Raw genomic sequence first — 20913 nt, 5'->3', positions numbered from 1 at the left:
AACATTTTTTTCCTGTATAAATTATGGGTGCGACTTGCACTGACAATGCCAAATATGCTTTTTTTTTTCTTCTATTGAAAACAAACAGGATGACTCAATATATGGCAAAATTACTACTTTCACTTCAACAAAATCAAAAAAAACTGAAATAAATGTGTTGGTTCACAATCTCTCGAGGAGAATCCCTGCTGTTAAATAGAATAAACAGAATTTATTTCAGATATTCATTTAAATGCTGTTAACTGAAACTAGACAAACTGTAAAAAAAAAAATCCTGTCGTTTTAATTAAAACCAAATTTAAATCATATTTTTGTGATATAAAAGCAAAAAACAAGACCAAACTAAAATGAGATATTGTCAAAAGGTTTTACTACAGTTACAGAGTACCTGGTACTTCTGGTATCACAGTGAGACGTATTTATATTTGTATGTACTATAGCAAAAACAAGGCAGAGGATTAGGTTAAACTTTGTCACATTTGTAAATATGGACAAAACACTGCCATGAACCTCTGTGTGCCAACTGATGAGGGTGGTGTCAAATTACATGCAAATATATATAAAAATAAGGGTGAACAGGAAATATTGAATTATATTCCAACAAAAATGCCTTTTAGTGCAAAACAAACCCTGACATGAGTGTAAAAAGTTTTCTATACAATAAAATGAACAGAAATGTAGTTAGTACTTTAACAAAACATGTCTATTTTTTAATTCGTAACTCAAAACTCAGATGAGTTTGTTAGCGGGTTTGACTTTATTTCAACTTTCCTTTCTGATGTTGGAAAAAAAAAACTTTGTAAAATAGGTCAAATGACCTTGAAGCTTCAATAAAACTACAAAACCTTAATTTCAAACTCAGTAATTGCACCCTGCTGATCCAGCATGACAATTAAAATCTTTAATCTATCAATGTTTGTGTGACTGTCATTTAAAAAGGAGCAGAGAAACAGTACGCACTGTAAGGCCAACAACTGTGCTCCTCTCAGCAAACATTAAAGCCATAAACATCATAAAAAGGTGACAAAGCTAGAAAAGTGTGAAAATATTTCAGCATTTTGGTTGTAAATTAGGAGCTAACATTTTAGCTTTTACATAGTATAAAGGGGCCCTTCTACATCACATTCGGATGCTAAAATTAGTTGTTTTTTTTTTATTACTACTACTGAGTAACAATCATCCTTGGGAATGAGAAAACCTTCCCTTATTTAAAGAACACAGCATAGAGTCGGCACAGTTTGACATTCCTCTGATTAAAACTAAATAATAAAAATCAGCTCTGGGTTTTTCTCCTATGCAGATCTGAGGTAGTGCTGTACCTATGATAAGAATGTCAAAGCCACCATCACTAACCAAAACAATTCTCTGTAGAGCTAAAAATCACAGGGAGCATCAATGGCTCAGCCTCCGAACGCACGTGGGCTCAGAATTCTTCCTAAGATGACTCAGCACATCTCATAAGCAGTGAGAGTAAAGGATACATAGGCCTTGTAAACAAACAAAAGGACGATAAACAACGATAGGGTTGGCGTGGGACAAAGGAATTTTCAGTAAAAATAACACCTCCGCCAAACAAACAAAATAATAAAATAAAATCATCCATCCTTTATCCTTTCATTCGACAAGGTTTAAGATTGTACAAGAAAAAAAGCAACTGAAGCGACATAATTGTTAATAAAATAAATTGATATTTGTAGGTATTTTCAACTTTCTTTCTCACCAGGAAAAACAAAAGTCTTTGGCTTTTTTATGTCAAAAATTTTAAAAAGTTCTGGCATGTCAACATGGAACATTCAAAAACAAGAAAGTAATTGAGGGAGGATTAGTCCAGTCCCCCCCCCACAGAGATCCTCCATATCCACATCTGTGCTCACCCACTCCACCCTGTGGTTTAACGGCCACATTGCTCCATGTTGTCAGCAGTAACAGCTGAAGTCTCCGTGGTCCAACAAAAAGTCTCCCCCCCCATGACTCTGCACAAAGAAAGATCAGGAACCCATGATGGGGCTCTGCTGGAGAACATGGATGGCAGATGTTGGGTGCTGTAGTGATGTCACCTACAGCTGAAAGCTCCAGGTCCAGGCTCAGAGTAAGATCTGGGCAACATAGGGGGAGTGAGTGCTGGCCACAGCAGCCAACAGGGGAAGGTCACTGGATTCAATCCTAAAAAAACAAGAGGGGAACAAACAGTGTCAATAAATGAAGTCATAAATCAACCTATGAGAATAAAGAATACCAACAAATATGACTGGTTAAGTAGGATTTCTACAGGAATTCAATATAGATCATCTGTTGGCTTTAAATTGAGCTGACCAACACATTAATGTGGGTAACTGGGCATCTTCTACTCACGACTCATTGCTTATTAACCTTGACTAATTATTTATTAGAATGTTATTATATTTAAGTTAAGTTGAAAAAGTTCTGTTTCCTCCCTCCCTTGTTATTCCACATTTTGTAAAATGTCAGCTCCAAACGGGCGAGTTGGATTTTCCCCCGTACCTGATGTCACCTACGGGAAACTCCTCCCCCTGACAATCCTTTCTCCTCCTACCATGGACATTTTTTGAGCAAATAAACCTGATTTGAATTAATTAACATGGATTTATCTGATAAATAAATTATCGTCCTTAGCAGCTTTAACCACAGCTGGTGCATTTAGATGATTAAACAAAGATTTGTACTTTAGGATTTTTAACCACCACATGCTCCACCATTTAGCCTTAGAAGCTACTCTAAATGTAGGCAAAACTTACCCTAAAACCATTCCCAGTTCTTTTACATGAACTCTCGTCTGGCCTTTCAAATACTCTGCCAGCATCTTACTCTTGAAATAGATCTCCTGCAGGCGGTCCTCAAGGTGCATTATACACTGAGGGGAGAGAAAGGCAACATTTAGAAAGACGTGCTGTGAGCAGAAACCACGGGATTTTGAAGGTGTGGGAGGAGCATCATACAAAGTTGGGTGAGACGTTGAGTTTGTAGAGCTGGTGAGTGGACTGCAGTAAACTGGACACCAGGTTGGACACCAGCACTTCTTTGCCCAGCTTGTTGACGTCTGTGGCTCGTCTCTGGCTGCTGGCCACCTGCACCGTCCACTTGTCTGTGTCTGCGATAATGCAGACGGCCTCGGCTATGGGCTCATCCAGTACTGGATGCTGCAGAGGAAAAAGTGTTGTTAAAGTGAGGAAAGGTCAAAAGCATGGTTGGGGCCAATTATAATTGTAATCATGTAATTAATAATGAAATCCAATTATAAATGTAATTTTAAAAATCTGTTGCTGTTATAATCATAATGAAATTGTAATTGAGTTTAGATCATTGACACTGACCATGTTACAGTTGTACACATATGTAGTTAATTATTAAAATATGTTTCATATCAAGCATTCCCACATCTTATTTAAAAAAATATATAAATCGAGGGGTACACCGACACAAAAAAGGCTCAGACGCTCACACCAACAATTTCAAGAGCTATATTTTCATTGATTAGGAAGCTTAACAAGGCAACCAATAGATAGGAAAGTAGATGATAGATATTGGTTTTTAATTTTAGTCTTTTTTACAGCTGATTTAGATGCTAACACGAAAGCTAGCACAAGAGGAAGGCAAACTTTTACTACGTTATTTATTTCTGGCTCAGTAATTGTGATTAATTGTAATCGAACTTTAGAAACTGAGAACGTAATTGTAATTGACTTTCTGATGATAAATAAATAATTGTAATTTAAATTTTAACTGGAAAAAATGCTGGTCACTGTAATCGTACTTGAATTGTAACTGAATATGGGTAATTGAAAAACGTAATTGTAACTGAAAAATGGAATTGACCTCAACCCTGATCAAAAGTGATACATTTTACAGCACATTTTAACGTCAATATGTTATGCATGCACATTGTCTGCTCCTGTACCTGAACAGCATGAGTTAATTCAGTGGTGAGGCTTTGCCGTAGCTTCTCATCACTGGGCATCCCGTGCAGTACAAAGTCTGGCACATATGTAGGGCAGTAACCGCCAAAGAGAGACCGACCAAAGTTTGCAATACTTGGTTTGCAGTAGTTTTCCACCAACTTTGACCTATGTATCAGACAACAGCTGTGTTACTAAAATCTGTAAATGTCAAATGGTTTGTTTTCCTAAACATCGTAGTACTCACCCAGGGAAGGGCAGCAGGTGCTCCTCCTGCCAGTCCTCAGTCTCCTCACTCTCACTGTCTCCCAGAGCGCTGTCCGAGCTCTCGTTCCGAGGTATTTCCCAGTCATTAACGGGTGCAATTTTGCACTTTTGGTCGTCTTTGCTATTTCCATTCTGCAGATTAGGAACCGTCAGCACAGCATCCTTATCCTGGCCAGCAGGACTGCTACTGCAGCCGCACACGTCCGACGAGTCCGTAGATCTACATCTGCACCTTCTTTGAACCGCCAAAAAAGGGTTTTCTTTCCTGGATGAGGGAAACTCACCACGACATGAACTTTGGACCAAACTGGGACCCCTGGCTGTACTCTGAAATGTCCGCTCTGCTGAGTCATTGAGCTGGGGACCACGTAAAGGACCCAGCAAGCCTTTGTGCACATTGTCCGTGGTGCTAGTCTCCAGTCTGACCACATCGTCGATTGTCCTCGTCTCCACGGCGTTATCTTGACTGAAATACTCATCGAAATGGTCAACAGAGTTGAGGCTCCACTGGGGCATCTTACTGGAAACCCTCTGCAGCCCTGGAGCCACCTTGGTCAGTTGATTTTGGTCCTCTAATATAGTAGTGCTGCTGGTTTTTGAGTCTGCTTGGTGCTGTGGTGATGGTGGTGGTGGTTGTGGAGCTTGCTGGTGTGTTTGATATTTATCCTTGAGGTGTTTCTTGTGCTTTTTGAACTCCTCCTCTACCTTCCTCCTGCGGCTTTCCGTGTCGGACTCAGGTGACATGGAGTCTCCGATGAGGAAGGTGACTTTAGTTGCGGGCTCGTCATCTTGCGTTAACGTCAAAGCCATGGGCCTCGTCGCCGTGTTTCCTGTCATTACTGGTACTGGTGCCGTAGCAACCAGGATCTTATCTGGGGGCTTTTTCTCCAGACAGATCCCCAAAGGCCGAGGAGTCAGTGCTTTGGTTGGCTGGTCCCTTGTTGATGTTGTTGTTGTTGTTGTTTCCTCAATCTCAGCCTCCACTCCAAAGCTCATCACTGGACTCTGGTTTAGACTCGTTGCTATGGATGCAACAGTTGATTTCAGGTCCCGTGTGATCTCCGTGTCCAGCACACAGATCTGCCCTCCAGAGGCGGCCGAACCAACAGGCAACACCACCTCCACTCTGGTCTCTGGAGTCACTGGACTGATGGACTCCTTGTGCACCTCTACAGTTTCTACAGTCCTGGGACCTGACTGAAGCAAACTGCTCCTAGATCCCTGACTCTCACAACTTTCTTGCTCATCTTCCTCCTCCTCCTCATCTTCCTCCTTAGGCGTGTTGTCAGTGCTATGTTCCACCTCATTGTCTGTGCATGTGCTGCTTTGGAGGCTGTTGTCTGAGGGGTAGCTTCCATCCTCCAATTCACTCTGTAGACTGTGGGTCCCCTGGGACAGATAGTCCCCACTGGGCTTGTGTACCGTCACCAGGACGTAGTCCGACTCTTCCACCTCACCCTTCCTCAGGGAGGTGGTGATGAGGGAGCCGGGTATGACGATGGCCTCATCCTCGGCGCTGTCCAGCATGTGGGTCTCCAGCAGCTCCGAGCAGCGGATGAAGTACGTGAGGACGTAGAGAAGTCTCTGGACCAGCTCCTGTCTCCGGCCGATCACCACCGTTCTGGACAGACGCACAGGTGATCCAATGGCCCCATACAGGTCCCCTAAAAACCAGGGAAAGGTTGTAAAATTGTCAACAGTTTTCAGAGATACTTGAAAATATGAATACACAATTTGATACATATGTGAATGTAATACGCTTTCTTTTTTGCCGTTTGGTATTTTGGGTATATTTTGGTATATGTGGGGCGGCCCCCCTGGCGGGAAATAGAGACATGATAGGTGGGGTGCGAAAAACATGAGGACATTTCACTTTTACATTTGTTTTTATGCCGGTGATTAGTTTAATTTATTTTTTGAGTTTTGATTTATTTATGAAATATGTTACTTGTTCCCAGTTAGTTAATTTCCTATGTGCACTGAATTTCCTTTTTGCTTTCTTAAAGCTAGGGTAAGGGATTTTCTCCAGATACACGCTGACAGAGTTAAAACAGAGTTTTTGGTCACGTTTTTTAACATATATGATGGTAAAGTTTATTGTTTACTTACTGCTGAATGAGACATGAGACAACATAATTTCTACACAATAAAAGCGATGAGCTGAGCTCCTCTTCTGCAGCAGCTGTGCGCGTGCATGTGAGTGAGACGGAGCACAGAGGGGAGGGGGTGCGGGGGGAAAGGCGGAGCCTTCGGGGAAGCTACATTCAAAATCATGCTAGCTTTCGAAAATCACACAAATTGTGGAATACCCAGAAAGGTTTTAGAACCACTGGTGTAAGGGCAGAAAAATAATCACATGTAAAAAGATAGAAACTTGTGTGTGTAAGCCCAATAAACAAGAATGGAATGTTAGGATTTAACTTATTGACCCGAGTAGTAATGCTGAGTGTGGATGATCTAGTTTAAGTTGACAGAATATAGTAAAAGCTGGGTTCCCACACTTTTTTTATTACTAAATTTCTGTGACTTAGTCCTGAACACTAAGATATATTTAAGACCTACTAGTGTAACAGAGGTCTGTGAGTGAGCCACGGTTCATAACAAAAGTATGGCCCAGAGAATTGTGTCCATCACTTATTTATCATATAGCATCGTACAAAGGTGCAATTGCCTTTAACACCCAATTTGCAATATTTTTTAAATAACAATGCATCAGTTATTGAATGTATTATTAAACAATAACTAACTACGTTTAATGTTTAATTATAAGTCGACAATTTCATTTAGCAGACACTTTTATCCAAAGCGACATACAACACAAGGTGTTACGGTTAAGGAACTTAACTGATGATTTTAAATTATGTTCTTATAGATTTTAAGCTGTTGAATGTTTTCTGTTCATTTTTGATCGTGTAAAGCACATTGAGTTGCCTTGTGTATGAAATGCACGATACAAATACATTTGCCTTGCCTTGCCTTGAATGTCCCATAGTAATAGCAAAGGTTGGAGTTTAAACATTAAAATAAAATAAGCTATATTTCCAAAACAGTTAAATTATTCCATGACTTTTTAAGACTGGAAAAATCAGCTTTTCAAATCCCATAACTTTTCCAGGATTTTCACTACCGTGGGGACCCTGGAAAGATAATGTTTTACTGGATGTTTTTCCAACTGTATGTTTCAGTTTCCACTGATGTCTGGTGTAATTGCATATTGCAAACACTAGGTGTCAGTAATGTCCAACTTTCCCACCGTTAGGGAGTCACTTAAGGTGAAGTTGCAGAGCACCCGATCACATGATGCTCCTTTCTATAGGCTCCTATAATCAAATGCTGGTGTTCAAGATATCAGCAATTTTCATTCATATCTTATCTTTGCATCCTGGTACTTCAGAAAATAACGTTTGCTTTTCTAATTTAGAAGATTCTATTTCCTGATACTGTGATGGTTTACAGTTAATTATATTTAACACATAGTTTGGGAGAACCATGTGAGGTGGCATGTAGTCCTGCCCTAACCTGAATCCATGCACTTATATTTAATAATGGAACATTTCAACTGAAATACAAGCATCACTGTTGCGTTTTTCCTTCCAAATACTCATGATGCACATCTCTGAGGGTTTGTCTCACCTAGCTGTGCCCACAGGGGGTTATAGGGGTGAGTCTTAGCCAGCATGTTGACACTCTGCGAAGAGTGTTTTTCTAGGAAGATTTTGATTGGAGGTTGTCCGTTGGGCATGACGGTGGGGACCCAGGCCAAATGATTGGTCAGGATAGCCGTCAATAATGCAGGGAGGAACCTGAAATAGAGAACAGCGTCACATATAGGTTTTACTAATTTACCACCTGAACTCCCTTTTTTCAGCGAAACTACAACTGCTGACACTCATGCACACATTCTTTACACATGATTCATTTCTGATTTTCAACCACAAACGTCTACGTGTGTTCCGTCTCGTGAGTCAACACTGCTCTGCAGACAGAGTTCAGTCACATGCTAGAGAGGAAATGCAGAGCCAATCAAAAGCCACAGGGGAACAAGGACTTTGCCTTCAAGAATATATGATGTAAAAGAGGAAAAATGTTTGTTTCCATGGAAACGCTGCTTCATACGCTGTTCATTCAGCTTTGTAGAGGCATAGCTGTGTCATCTATATCCTGAACAACAGTGATGGCATCGCTAAATGCTTGCTCGTGTGGATCTTGTTGGGTTTTTTCTTTCTTATTATGAATTTTATATTTCGATAAGCGCATTGAGATGACTTTGTTGTAAATTGTGCTGTACAAATAAAGTTGAATTGAATTAATAATAAAAAAAAAAGGCATGGGAGAATTCCATGTGTTCTACACAAAGTATAAACCCAAGAATGTGTTTCCTGTTTGGATAGGCAGTTTTCCAAAACAGGAAGTCCATCCAAATAAAGTGCTTTTAAAGCTTTCTGACACGTAGAGCAGTCCTGTCCAACTTTCAGTGAGCTGTGACACCAAATGCATTAAACACCATCAATATACTTAGACCGCATTACAGCGCTATTGTGCTACATAATCCCATCTACTGACGTGGAAAATAAGCATTATCCCTATGCATGTTAAAAGTACTAAGAGCTTTGGAAAGCAAAATATTGCATTGTATTGCATGTACTGTATACGACAGACAATACGGTTTTTAAAAAAAACTTCAACATCCGCACAAAAAATTTAAATTAGGAAAATCTAGAAAATATATTTTTAAAAACACACTTTTGGAGTTATTTCTGCATATTTAAAGGTTAACTGTGGTATCCTTTTCACACACTGTTGCCAAAACTGGCTTTGACTTTTTGCCAGTTTAGTAGATTGAATGCAATTAATACAGAAAACAGCAGTGAATGTATGTCGTGTGTTCCATTAAAGCCTTTTGCTACCAATTCATTGGTGTACAATCAGCTCATGGTGTGCTTTGGCTTGGCTTTGTAACCACAACAATCAGCAGTTGGAGGCTAGCAGGGATCTTCTCATTCACAGATTCTATTTAAGCAGCAATATTACACTAAGAGAGTGAGAGGAGAGATAGTGAATAGTCTGTCAGTGTTACACTGCTCATAATTCTGTCACTGAAAGAGAAAAATCAAGAGGAGACGGGGTCTGAAAGTGAAAATACATGCTAGGGCTGCACGATTATGGCCCAAATTATTTTAATCAGTATTGTAATCACAATTATAATCATATTTGTTTATCATATTAGAGAAAAATCTGTGTTTTTATGGCACCACTTTTAAACAAACAATATAGTTTACAGTGCACAATTATGCTTTAAAAGGGAATTATCATAAAAATATAATAAAAAAATAATTAACCAAAGAATTTAAAATGTACCAAAGGCTACCTGATTAAAAACACTATTACAGAGTGCAGAGCCCCTATTTTAAATGTAAATATTGCCGACGATCAGGTTAATTTAATTGAGTAAGAAAATTGTGATCACAATTAAAATTTGATTAATTGTGCAGCTCTAATGTGCTCATCTTTGGAATGGTGGCAGTCTGATTGCTTCCTTTTCTCAGGACACTTTGTGATTTTTTGTTTTTTTTTTATTGTTGTTGTAGAATAGGGTAGAAGGCAGAAGACGACACTCAACTGGTTTTTAAAAGCCTGCTCCATCAGCAGAGAGAGCTCCCTCATGAAGTGACCACAGAGCTGGTTCTTCTCTGACGCCCCGGACATCATCGTTAACCAGACGGGCTCGGCAACGCGAGGCATGGTGTAGAGATCGCAGATGGTCATCCTGTAGGTGAGGTGTGGGGAAGAAGCAAGGCATGGAATGAAAGGAAGAGAGGGCATGGAGGGGGCAAATGGTAGGGAAACAAAGAGAAACAGACAGGACAGACGTGTTATTGTCTCTCAGGGTGAACAAAGAGATCTCAGCTCACAGAGGCTAATAGGGAGATCCTCGCTCAGAATGTGTTCGTGTGAGCAACAAACTTACACACACACGCACGCACACACACGCACACTTACTGTACAATCTCACAGTCTGTGGAGCATGAGTACTAGTGTATGCGTGGGAGCGCTTGTCTGTAGATCTGTCTGTGTGCGGCTCAGCTAGAGCGTTTGTCCACTGAGAAGGAGTGGAGTTTCCATGGAGTGTGGGACATGTTGGTCAGCATGTCTTGGCCACAGGTCAAGCCTTGACACAAAGAGGGGGGCTGGAGGGGGTCTGTGCAGCCTTAGAGCTGTGGAGACTATTTTTCCTTAAAAGTTGCAGTATGAACCAGGGTTGTATACCCGTAGAAGTGTATGATGTTACAAGCACATACTTAATGAGATTTACTTGAGCTTTCGGTTTTCATTATTAGCCTATCTAATGTGGCTAAGCAGACTTGTGCCAAAAGGACAATAATTCATTTGTTGTGGGTTTATCCACTTTAATACACTTTAGTTTTTTTGGAATGCATGTTTTGTTTTGTTTGAAGGCTGAATATAAATGAAAAACTTTCAACTTACAACAATGTCAGAATATTCAATAAACATTTACTTTTCTTTAAAAAACATGTTTAAAAATGTATTCTAGGCTATTCATGCACTATTAAAAAAATTGTGAAAAACTTAACCGCATTTGATATTCTTTATTCGGCTTCAGCCACAAATTTTCACCTAAAAAAGCCTTTATTATAATTCTATTTTAAAAAAAAAAACTGTACTAAACCAATGCATGACGCATCAGCAAGTGTTTTAGACTAAGATTTAGTGAATCATCAAGCACAGCACTTAGCAACACTAACAGGGATACGTTTTGTCAGGTTGCATCCAGTTGATCCTGGTTTAACATTCTAAAACTTATTGCTTACTCTTTACACCAGCCTGTCAGCACTGCAGCACAGACGTGTCATTTTAAATGCAGCATTAAATGACTCCATTACGCTTTGTTCATTCCTGTTCCATGAACAGGTTGACTCATCAGCGAACTCGCCACTTTTTTTTTCCCCCTTGACTCCATCGCGACTCAAGTGCGCTTGTCCACCATCGAGCTCGAAGCCAAGTATTTGTTGGTCTGCTACAGCTGCATGGATAAACTTTAAAGTACATACTTGTGATGTACGCAACCTAAATGAGGTGTCAAGCAATCAGAATGGATTTAAATTACCTCACTATAAAGGGCAGTCATTTATTTATGACCTTGTTTTTTTGGCATTGCTCAGTTATTTTAAGCTACTTTTAAGTTAAGAACAAAACAAAAAAACAACTGCAATGTAAAACTGCACAAAATAAGATTTGCATCGCTTTCTAGCAAATAAAAATGGCTTTTTCCCTTTCTTGCAAGCAGAAGAGAATTTGAACTGCTCTTTTTAAAATTTCAACCAAATTTGCATTATTTTCTATACACATGCACTAACAATTCAATACATTTTTATTATTTTTATTATTTATAGTCAGGTGACGCATTTTGATTGGTCCGAGAAAGGTGCAGAAATTGATGCTGAGGAGGTGAAACGAAGGCTGGCAAATAAAAAATATTGTTTTCATTCGGATTCGGACGGGTTCAGCCTATATTCTGTCAAGCTTGGGCCGTGTCGGGTCTGACTCGGGGAACAGCGCTACGCTATACTTATCTAGTCTATTTAAAATGGTACCGGTACATTTTTTAACGAAGAAGAAAAACAAAATTTCAAAAAGAAGCTGGACAGTCAACTCCCACATTCTGAGTGATACATCACATATTTCACCTTTACAAGTACAAAACGGTATAAAATACAATTTATTTCATTATTTTTTTATACTTGCGAGAACAAGTAAATGTTACTCAACTTCCAAGCTAAAATGCATTGAGGAGTGAGGTAGTTTAACAAGGTCTGATGTGGTTCACCTAGTGACCGGGCGTTTACGTGCTATGCATCTTAGCGCAATTACATGTTTTTTTCGTAAAAAAATAAAATAAAATATCCATTCTGATATTTTTTGGATCGATACGATAATCGCGCTGTGAAATAAAGGGACTACTCTTTTTTTATTCCTGAGGGTTTCCTCACCCAGGAGTCTGACTTTTATAATCAACTTCAAACCCTGACATAACCTTTTATGAAAGCATGCCTTCACTAATAGCACAGCTTATCTCTCCCAGCATGCCTGGGTGTATATGTGCGTGCCCACCCAGCAGCTACGTCAAAGCTCAACCAGCATTGGGGGAAAAGTATTTTTTCCAGTTTCCTCCAGCACTGTTCCATGAAATCAAACCCCTGGAATGGTAAAGGTGGGTGCTGGTATATTTAGCGCCAGACTCAAGGTGAGATTTTACAGATATTGTCGTTTCATAGCACAAACATTCTTTCTGCTGGCACTTGCATGTTATTTACTATTCTGGAGCTCGTGATAAGTGTCTGGGGTGGATAGGGTTGCTACTCTGCGGCTTTGGGTTGCAGGGAATGGCTGCCAGCAGGCGTATAACTGAGGGGAAGACGACACCCCAAACAGGGGACTGACAGCCACTGTATTGTGAGTGAAAGCTATGGTGGGGCCAAGCATGTGTGCTCCCACTCATAACGCACATAAACTTACTTTATGACTATTGAACGGTCATACATCACTGTGGAGAATGTCCCCTGAATACACACACACATACAGTTGATCAAGCCTCATTAGTGCAGATTTATGAGTCTTTCCTTAGAAGTTACGTTTTCCAAAGTCCAATGAAATTATGAGCAGAAACAAATGTGCGGTTTGTAACGCCTTAATGAATTAAAGGTATTATATTTGATTGGATTTGTGTTTTCTGTTTTTCAGTCTGCTTTGTTTTATATTGAATTCTGCACAAAATTGTTTTTTCTACACCAATAATGACAAAATGATTATCATTCATGAAACACATGATAATCATTTATCTTTTTTTTACTCACAAGATAAAATCTGAACATTTTCTATTAGTTGCAGCTTTTTCAGTTAGTCTGATAAAAGGAGTTAACATAATTCAACAATTTAACACTGTTTCAATAGATAATAGAATTCAAACTGGTGGAAAACCAGTTATTTATTTTAAATTGATTTCCTTTTACAAGAATATTTTTGTATATAAAAGGCTTGCTGTGTTTGTTCTATTTGTAGATTAAGTTACAAGACAGATTTGGATGAACCTTTGGATGTAGATCTGAGAAAAGCTTCATTGACACAAATAATTACTCCACCTGAACTCGTTGAGTCCGTCCACCATTCGGCTGTATGCCAAAGCTCGCTGGCTAGCATCAGCTGACCGTCTACTCATCTTCATGGCCTTGGAAGTATAAAAAAACAAAATTAAACATCCATGCCGAATTACACAGGGAGGGGCTGACATAACTATGGTGGGCCAAACTGGAGGAAATCCAGAGGCTTGTGCCAACGACAGGCATGTGTAAACTGAGCTAAATATATTATGTGTAACTAACCACTTTATCTGACAGCAACCGTACTCAATACAACAACAAAGAATAGAGGGGTCCACCTTATTTTGTCATATGCACAGGCCTTTGATGTTTCACCTGTTCAATTGCGCTTTTAAGTTTGTTCATGTGGCTCTCAAAGAGCGGGAAGTGTGAGAAGAAGAAGTCCTGGAAGCGGTTGTTCTCCTCTGTGTTAGGCGACAGCATGAAGATGACTCCGATGGCAATTTTCTTCTTACGAGCCACGCCAAGGCCTGGTCCACCGCTCTCATCGGACATGTTGAAGCTCTCCTCCACTGACCTGCGGAAGGCCGGGGTCAAAGGCAGGGGATGTGCTTTTTCAGTTCACGGCTTAGCCCTTTCATTTATTATTTATTTGAATCTCATCATTTTATTGTGGAAAATGCTTTTGACCTCCTTTAATTGGAAAAAAAATGATGCAAACCTCCCTCCTAAAAAATCAAGGAGGAATACTTCCTAAATCCATGTGCATTTTTCCCCTCGTTAAAGTACAAGTGCATTTGCATGCTTGACTGTGCATTCCTCACCATCGAGGAAAGACGCCATTCTCCAAGCTGGTGGTTTGACTGCGGAGCCATCGGCGCTGGTAGCTGGACGCACAGCTGCTGGTCAAGGAGGAGCCGGGGGACGGGAAAGGAGTGATCAACAGGCTGCTTAGAGAAGCTGAAAGGACAGACGGAGGAGGGGAGAGAGCAGATGAATAATGAGCACAGAGCAGGAATGAGGAGGAGGAGGACAGAAGGGTGAGGGGAACAGATGGAGGGAATGGTCAAAGACAGAGACACAGGAGCAGATCGGACAAGACTCAGTCACACATTCTGTCAGACAGACACCAAAGTCATTGGGATTCTCAAGAAAATGAAAAAAAGCATCCTTTCAAACAAAGTTGGATGGGTCCACTAAAAACCAAAAAAAAAAGCTATTAGTCAAATGTGTTGGCTGCTGAACAACATGGCTCACAGGGTTGCAGGCTCAGCTCAATCATCAGATGACTTAGGTTTAAAAAAGGTTAAAAGCAAACTCTCACATTAGGAAATTAAAAAAAAGACAAAAACTACTGGGCTAAAACCATAAAACAAAAAGGAAATTACAGGAAAAATATGTGTGTGTGTTTGTGTGTGTATGTGTGTGCGTGTGTTTCCTATGTAATTTCCCTATGTAAAGAAGGCCTTTGATGTCTTCCATGTTTAAGCTAATAAAAAAATAAATAAATGAGGTTTTCAAATATTTACCAGTAGTATTTTTCTTTTTTTTAATGCCTAAAGATCTTGGTAACTTAAATACAGTTATCAGGTTCAGCGATCAATTTGTTTTTCAGATTGATTTTATTATCATTTGTATCAGTTATTGATGATAAAACATGTTTCAATGGATCTCAAACATGCATGTGTGAACTTAAACCTAGTTGGTTAAAGTTAGCTTTGCTTTGTAACCATGTAAGCTTTTCACCCTATTCCACAAAGAACATATAATATTACTGAAATCATTTTAACTCATTGTGGATCATCTCAAAAATAATATAAATAAATGTCTTTAACCATTAAAATACATCTGAGGGCAAAGTGTAAATATACTTTTGACATTCCTGGTTCTTTAGTCCTGACCAAAATAAACACGTCATGAGTCCAAGCTTGGCTACAGCACAGAGTGAAGGGCAATCCAGGCTTTGGCTTTTAGTCTCATTAGCCTACCTGACCTGGCGATGCCACTGTCCCTTTCATCATGCAAACCTCGACCAGGCATGTCCATTGGATGACTGTGGCCTTGAAGAAAGAAGAGAGAACGAGAGATGTAATATAAGGGTAAATTGGTGATCTGAAGTATAACGGAAGCAAGTCAGATGATAGTGAAGCTATAGATAATTGTATCCTCAATTATCAGCAGAACTACACACCTTTCATTAAAATAAAAGTCGAAAGTTATTTGAAAGTAGGGCTGAACGATTAATTGCATTTGCGATGTTATCGCAATATAAAACGAGATTTTCTAATCGCAAAGGCTGCAATTGTGAAAAAAAATTTATTTAAAAAAAATATATATATTATTTATTTTTATTATATATTTTTTATTATTATGTACTGTCCTGTTAAGTTCAGAGTTTAAGAAATGCAGTCCACATGTTTCATGAAACGTGAAGTTAGTTAGATATGTAGAAGAGGTAAAGCCAGCTTAAAATGTATATTTTATATAAATTAAAGTTTAAATACATCTGAATAGTTTATTATGAACAGATTGATTTATTGCCTGTGTTCATTGAAAAAAACATGACAAGATGCCCTTGAAAAAAAAAAAAAAAAAAAAAAAACGCAAATTAAATCGCAATATTGAGGGGAAAAAAAAAAATCGCAATTACATTATTTTCCAAAAATCGTTCAGCCCTAACAAAAACTTATGCATCAACCAAACTTTGTCTTAAAGTTTGCAGCAGGTTAAAAAAAATCATCAGTTCCCATCTAATTCTGATCTTGTAACATTATGTAAACGACCAAGCGGGATGTGTCACAAAACGAGCTCTTCTGTTGCAATATATATACCGTACTCTAACCACCGACCTCAGTTCTGACTTCTCTAACTTTCTACACACGTCACATGGCTGTTTGTCTGCCTTGTCAACACTTTGGAGTAGAACATTGAAAATGTTGGTGCTGCTCACAGCAGACAGGTGGGAAAAATGACACTTATGTCGTATGGTGCAATGTGAAGCTGGCTAAGATGATGGATGAGTGAGGCATGTGACATATTTTACACACTTCTGTGTGTTCCTGTAGTTTACAACCACTAGCATGCCATCCATGACAGCTCAATGGAACATGGCAAAGAAGGTTTCTAATAATCAATCCTGACCTTACAGACTTTATACGGCTTATTGCATTAATCAAGCTACTTTTCTTAACAAAACTATGGTATTTTGCATTTCTTAGGACAATTCAAAGAGATTACAAAATTAGCCAAAAAGTAGTTTTTTTTTTTTACGCTGTTTATTCCAAAAGTGACGGCCTTATTTATAAGACGTAATTGGGTTTTAAGAAGTAATAGTTCTGAAAGAACATTAGGGCTTGTTTCTACTGCTTAGCACAGTTATAATAAATAAATCAAAATAAAGATGGGACTTTTTTCCCCCAATGTGTTCGAAACACTGGGTTAACAAGAGGAAAGAAATAACCACTGACGTTAATGACTTTTTGAAGGAAAAAAAAAAAAAAAAAAGCCACCCAGCTGTGAGATCGATTGTGAATATATGATATGATACTAGAGCTTTTTGTCAATGAAGTGAGTAAATGAACTATGCTTCTGGATCTGTGGAGTTGTGACAGATTCTACAAAAAATTTGGACTAAATAATTTAGCGAAATGAATAAATATATAAATAACTTTCTGGCCTAATAAATGACTAGCTCCTCAGAGGATTTTCTAGTGTATGGTCAGTGCCTTTTCACACTTTTTTTTCCAAATTATGTTATATAACATTATTCTTGACACTTGGAGCATGACATGTCCAATAGGGATGTCCCGATACAACTTTTTCATTTCCGATATGATACCGATATTGCAGCCTTGCGTATCGGCCGATACCGATATTGATCTGATATCAGCATGAATCATACATACTTTTTTTTCCTCTCTCTTTTCTTTAATAAAAAATACTTATTTTGTAGTGTGGAATGTTAGAAAAGGTTTGATCAAGTGATGTTACTCAAACAGAGAACAATAGTCAGCAACAGTAGGTATGAGTAAAACTGAAACAATTATTCACCAATTGGTTACATACATTTTTCACCTTCAACATAATATCCACAGTATTCTACAATTGAATAAAATAAATAAAAAAGGAATTGACAAAAATTAATAAATAAATAAATCGGAAAATCCGGAAATTTGAATCCAATATCCGATATTCGTTTTCAAGCTAATATTGGACCGATATCCGATATCAATATCGGATCGGGACACCCCTAGTGATAAACACAGAGAGAGAACACCAGTAAACTGATCACCAAGCACGCGAGACACGTCAATCCATTTCTTCCCAGTGGTGATACATGAACAACTACTGACGATCAATTACAAGTACTCTGCACTGATAGTACATTATGAGTATGAACACAAGGACACAGGACATATCACATGGCGCACTATTTCTGCAGTGGGGCTGAGGGCGCCATGTTACTGGTTTAAATGTTTGAACAGGCTGAGAAAATGTTCATGTAGGATGTATCTTTCTTTTTTTTTTTCCTTTAAGCACACAGACACACCTCGCTACTATTTGCTCAATTATTGGACTGATAAAATGTGTGGAAAGGCATCGTGCATTAGTTTACAAGCATTGCCCAGGTACCACCAACACTGAGGAAGACAATGTGTTAGTAGTACAAGCGAGTGGAAACCAACAAGGAGATGGGAAAAGACTACTTCTAAATACAGCGCTAATGCTCCAGCCACCAACACCACTGAAACCCTCATGCATGATGTGTGTAAACTGCAGGCCTGGGTCAGATACTACAGTTGACACCCAATGATAACCATTTGGGCACTCTTATTATGACAAATTGTTTGCACCTGACACAAGCAATTAAAATTAGAAAATAAAATAAAATACAGATTATTTTTAGTGATTTGGTTTCATTTGGATTTGAATCAAAAGTACTATCTGACCCTGGTTTTTGCAGAAACTAAGTATATGCATGCCATAATGACTCCTAGCATCACACGAGCATGCAACCACTGGAAGAGAACTCCTCTAAATCCAGTACTAAAGCAACTACAGCCTACACACACACACACCCATGCAACTGGCACTTGACAACGTGGCCAGTTTTAAGCGCCAACCTGAAAAGAAAGACGCGCTCTTGATGAGGCGCAGAGGCCCCTGTTCAGAGAAGGCCCGGCGAGGGCTGCAGAGCTGCGAAAATCCTGCGCAGCACAAAAACATGGAAGGGAAGGAGAGGAGAGAGAAGACAAAAAAACAAAACAAATAAACACATGAGCCATGATTAGTGAATGGACAAGGGTGGAAAAAAGGGGGGCTGCTTCCTGTTGGCAGACCATCTTAGTAACAGAAGACAGTTGTCAGCATCCATGGGTCAATCAGAGAAAACACAAAAGCATGCGAGATCACTCACAGAAAACAATAATTAAACTCCAGAATGAGATTTGCTGTAATGGTCCCACTTTATGGGACTTTCTTATTCAGGTTGAACTGGTTATAGCGAGGGTGGCAGTGGGAGGCCGCTGCTAAAAAGTAAAATTTTGTCCACGTTTTGTAAAATGTGCAATAAATACCTGCTTTCTTCAGTGCAACTGAATTATACAAAATGTTGCTAAACTTGTAAAGCTATGATAAATTTTAACTTTCTATGTTTTGGCTGAATTAATGCTAACAAAGGAAAGCAAATTGGTATGTGGGCGATGATGAAAAAAGCACCAATAACGAGATAACAATAACAAATAACAAAATAAGAGGATTTGTTCTTTCCTAACACCAGTCATAAAATGATTGGTGTTAGGAAAGAACAGAATATTTTTGCAATTTTAGAAATACAGAAGTGATTGATTAAAAGGGCTGATTGTGTTATGAAAACTGTCAAAGCTAAATTTTAGAACTATGTATTTTTAAAAAGCTATATTTGTGGTTTTGTACAATAGCATTATTTCCGTATTTTCTGTGAGGATGTCAACACGTGTGTCAAACAGAGGATTGCCAACAATTCTCTAAAGTTAATTTCAAAACATTTTTAATCCATAAAACGGAAAAAAAAAAAAAAAAAAAAAAAAATCAACAAGATTTGAGTTTACCAACTTAAGGAGAAGCTGTTAGCAGTGTGTGTCCAGTATTTTAGGAATTCAGACAAAAATGTTAAATGGTTAATTGAACCCATTCAAGAAAGCCTTTGTGAAGCTGTAGTTAACCTGATAATGTCCGCTTTGGCAAGTGTTTCACAAGTGATTACTTTTTATTTAAACTCTGGTCTATCAACATCAAATATGAATAAGTGGTTGCTATGGTTACCAAGAAGACTGCTGGGTCCGGTGTTGTGCTCAGGTCTCAGAGTGTTGCTATCCTGTCCTATGAACTCCAGACTGTCCTGTAACCTGCGTGGATGAAACAGATCATGAGGCTCATAAAAAGCAAAAAAATACAACGGTGTAATTTCACTAAAATGACACTGATAACATTGAAATTGGGGAAAATGCCTACGTGTTGAGGCTGCCGTACACACTGCCTCCCGTCCTGGCTGTGAAGACCTTGCTCAGCATTAGCTGAGGGTGGCGATCTGATATGATGAGAAAGCAGGGACAAAGATCACATGTCAGAGTTGCTGCTGAATTCATGTGCGTGACTGGGTTTCACTTTTTATTATCTTCTGACATTAAAGTCTCACCTGATTTGGTGGATTTTGAGAGTGGAGCCTTTGTAGCTCATGGCAACAGAGCCAAACATCATCTCCCCCAGCATGTTCGCTTCAGACGAACACTTTGAGCCCTAGAAAAAAAAAAAGAAAGTTAAAGCTAGGGTAGGCAATTTTCTCCAGATACACTTTTTAAGTTATGCATGTGAGTGCATGTGAGTGACGGGGCACAGAGGGGAGTGGCGAGGGGAGTAAAGGCGGAGCCATCGGGGAAGCTACACTAAAAATCATGCTAGTTTTTGAAAATCGCCTACCCTACCCTAATCTTTTAATGAGGTGGTTACCCTCATAGTCAGACCCTCGTGCAGGGTCCAGGCACAGTGTGTTACCTGAAAGCGGAGGCCCTGCTCCTTGGTTTCAGAGGTGCATGAGGAGGAGCTGTCCAGAGAGCTGCTGCTGCCTCCTGTGGGCCGCAGCTGGCAGCATTTGCCAAACATCTTCGCCTGGCCCTCGGTGCTCTGTGAGACACGTGAAAAATACTTTGAAATTAAGACACACTGCCACAAACACTGATCGATAATAATATGGCTTCTAATTATTACCAGTCAGGAATACTCGTTTAAAATAACTGATAAAAACTAGTGATGCACCGAAATTCAAGCCACCAAAAATTGGAGATGCACACGGTCTGGCTCAGTGGTAGAGTGGGTCGTCCATTAACCGAATGTTTGGGGTTTGAATACCGCTCTAACAAAGTAATTTGCCTTGGGCAAAGCAATTTACCCATATTGCCTCGTATAAATGGGTATGAATTGTGGATGAATGGCGCAAAATGGCAGCCACGCTTTTGTCAGTATGCCCAAGGGCAGCTGTGGCTTCATTGTAACTTACCTCCACTGGTATGACTGATGTGAGTGACTGGTGTGAATGAATAATGGTTTCTGTACGTGTTTTTGAGTCTCCTTGAAAAAAG

General features: G+C 39.2%; 1 protein-coding gene across 1 annotated transcript; it reads right to left on the bottom strand.

Annotated features, from left to right (window-relative positions):
- Positions 1-20479, bottom strand: LOC114475465 (folliculin-interacting protein 1-like). The gene is given in 17 exon segments (XM_028466288.1): positions 1-2163; positions 2757-2872; positions 2958-3158; positions 3917-4082; positions 4162-5845; positions 7815-7984; positions 9802-9948; positions 13340-13425; positions 13673-13874; positions 14122-14257; positions 15286-15357; positions 18421-18504; positions 19601-19683; positions 19790-19857; positions 19859-19865; positions 19974-20074; positions 20330-20479. Coding segments are annotated over 17 exon segments (3510 nt in total). The 5' UTR covers positions 20438-20479; the 3' UTR covers positions 1-2084.
- Between the last annotated feature and the right edge of the window lie 434 nt (positions 20480-20913).

This window comes from Gouania willdenowi, chromosome 14 (genome assembly GCF_900634775.1).
Source record: "Gouania willdenowi chromosome 14, fGouWil2.1, whole genome shotgun sequence".
NCBI lineage: Eukaryota > Metazoa > Chordata > Actinopteri > Blenniiformes > Gobiesocidae > Gouania > Gouania willdenowi.
This window is presented reverse-complemented; position numbering and strand designations above follow the sequence as displayed.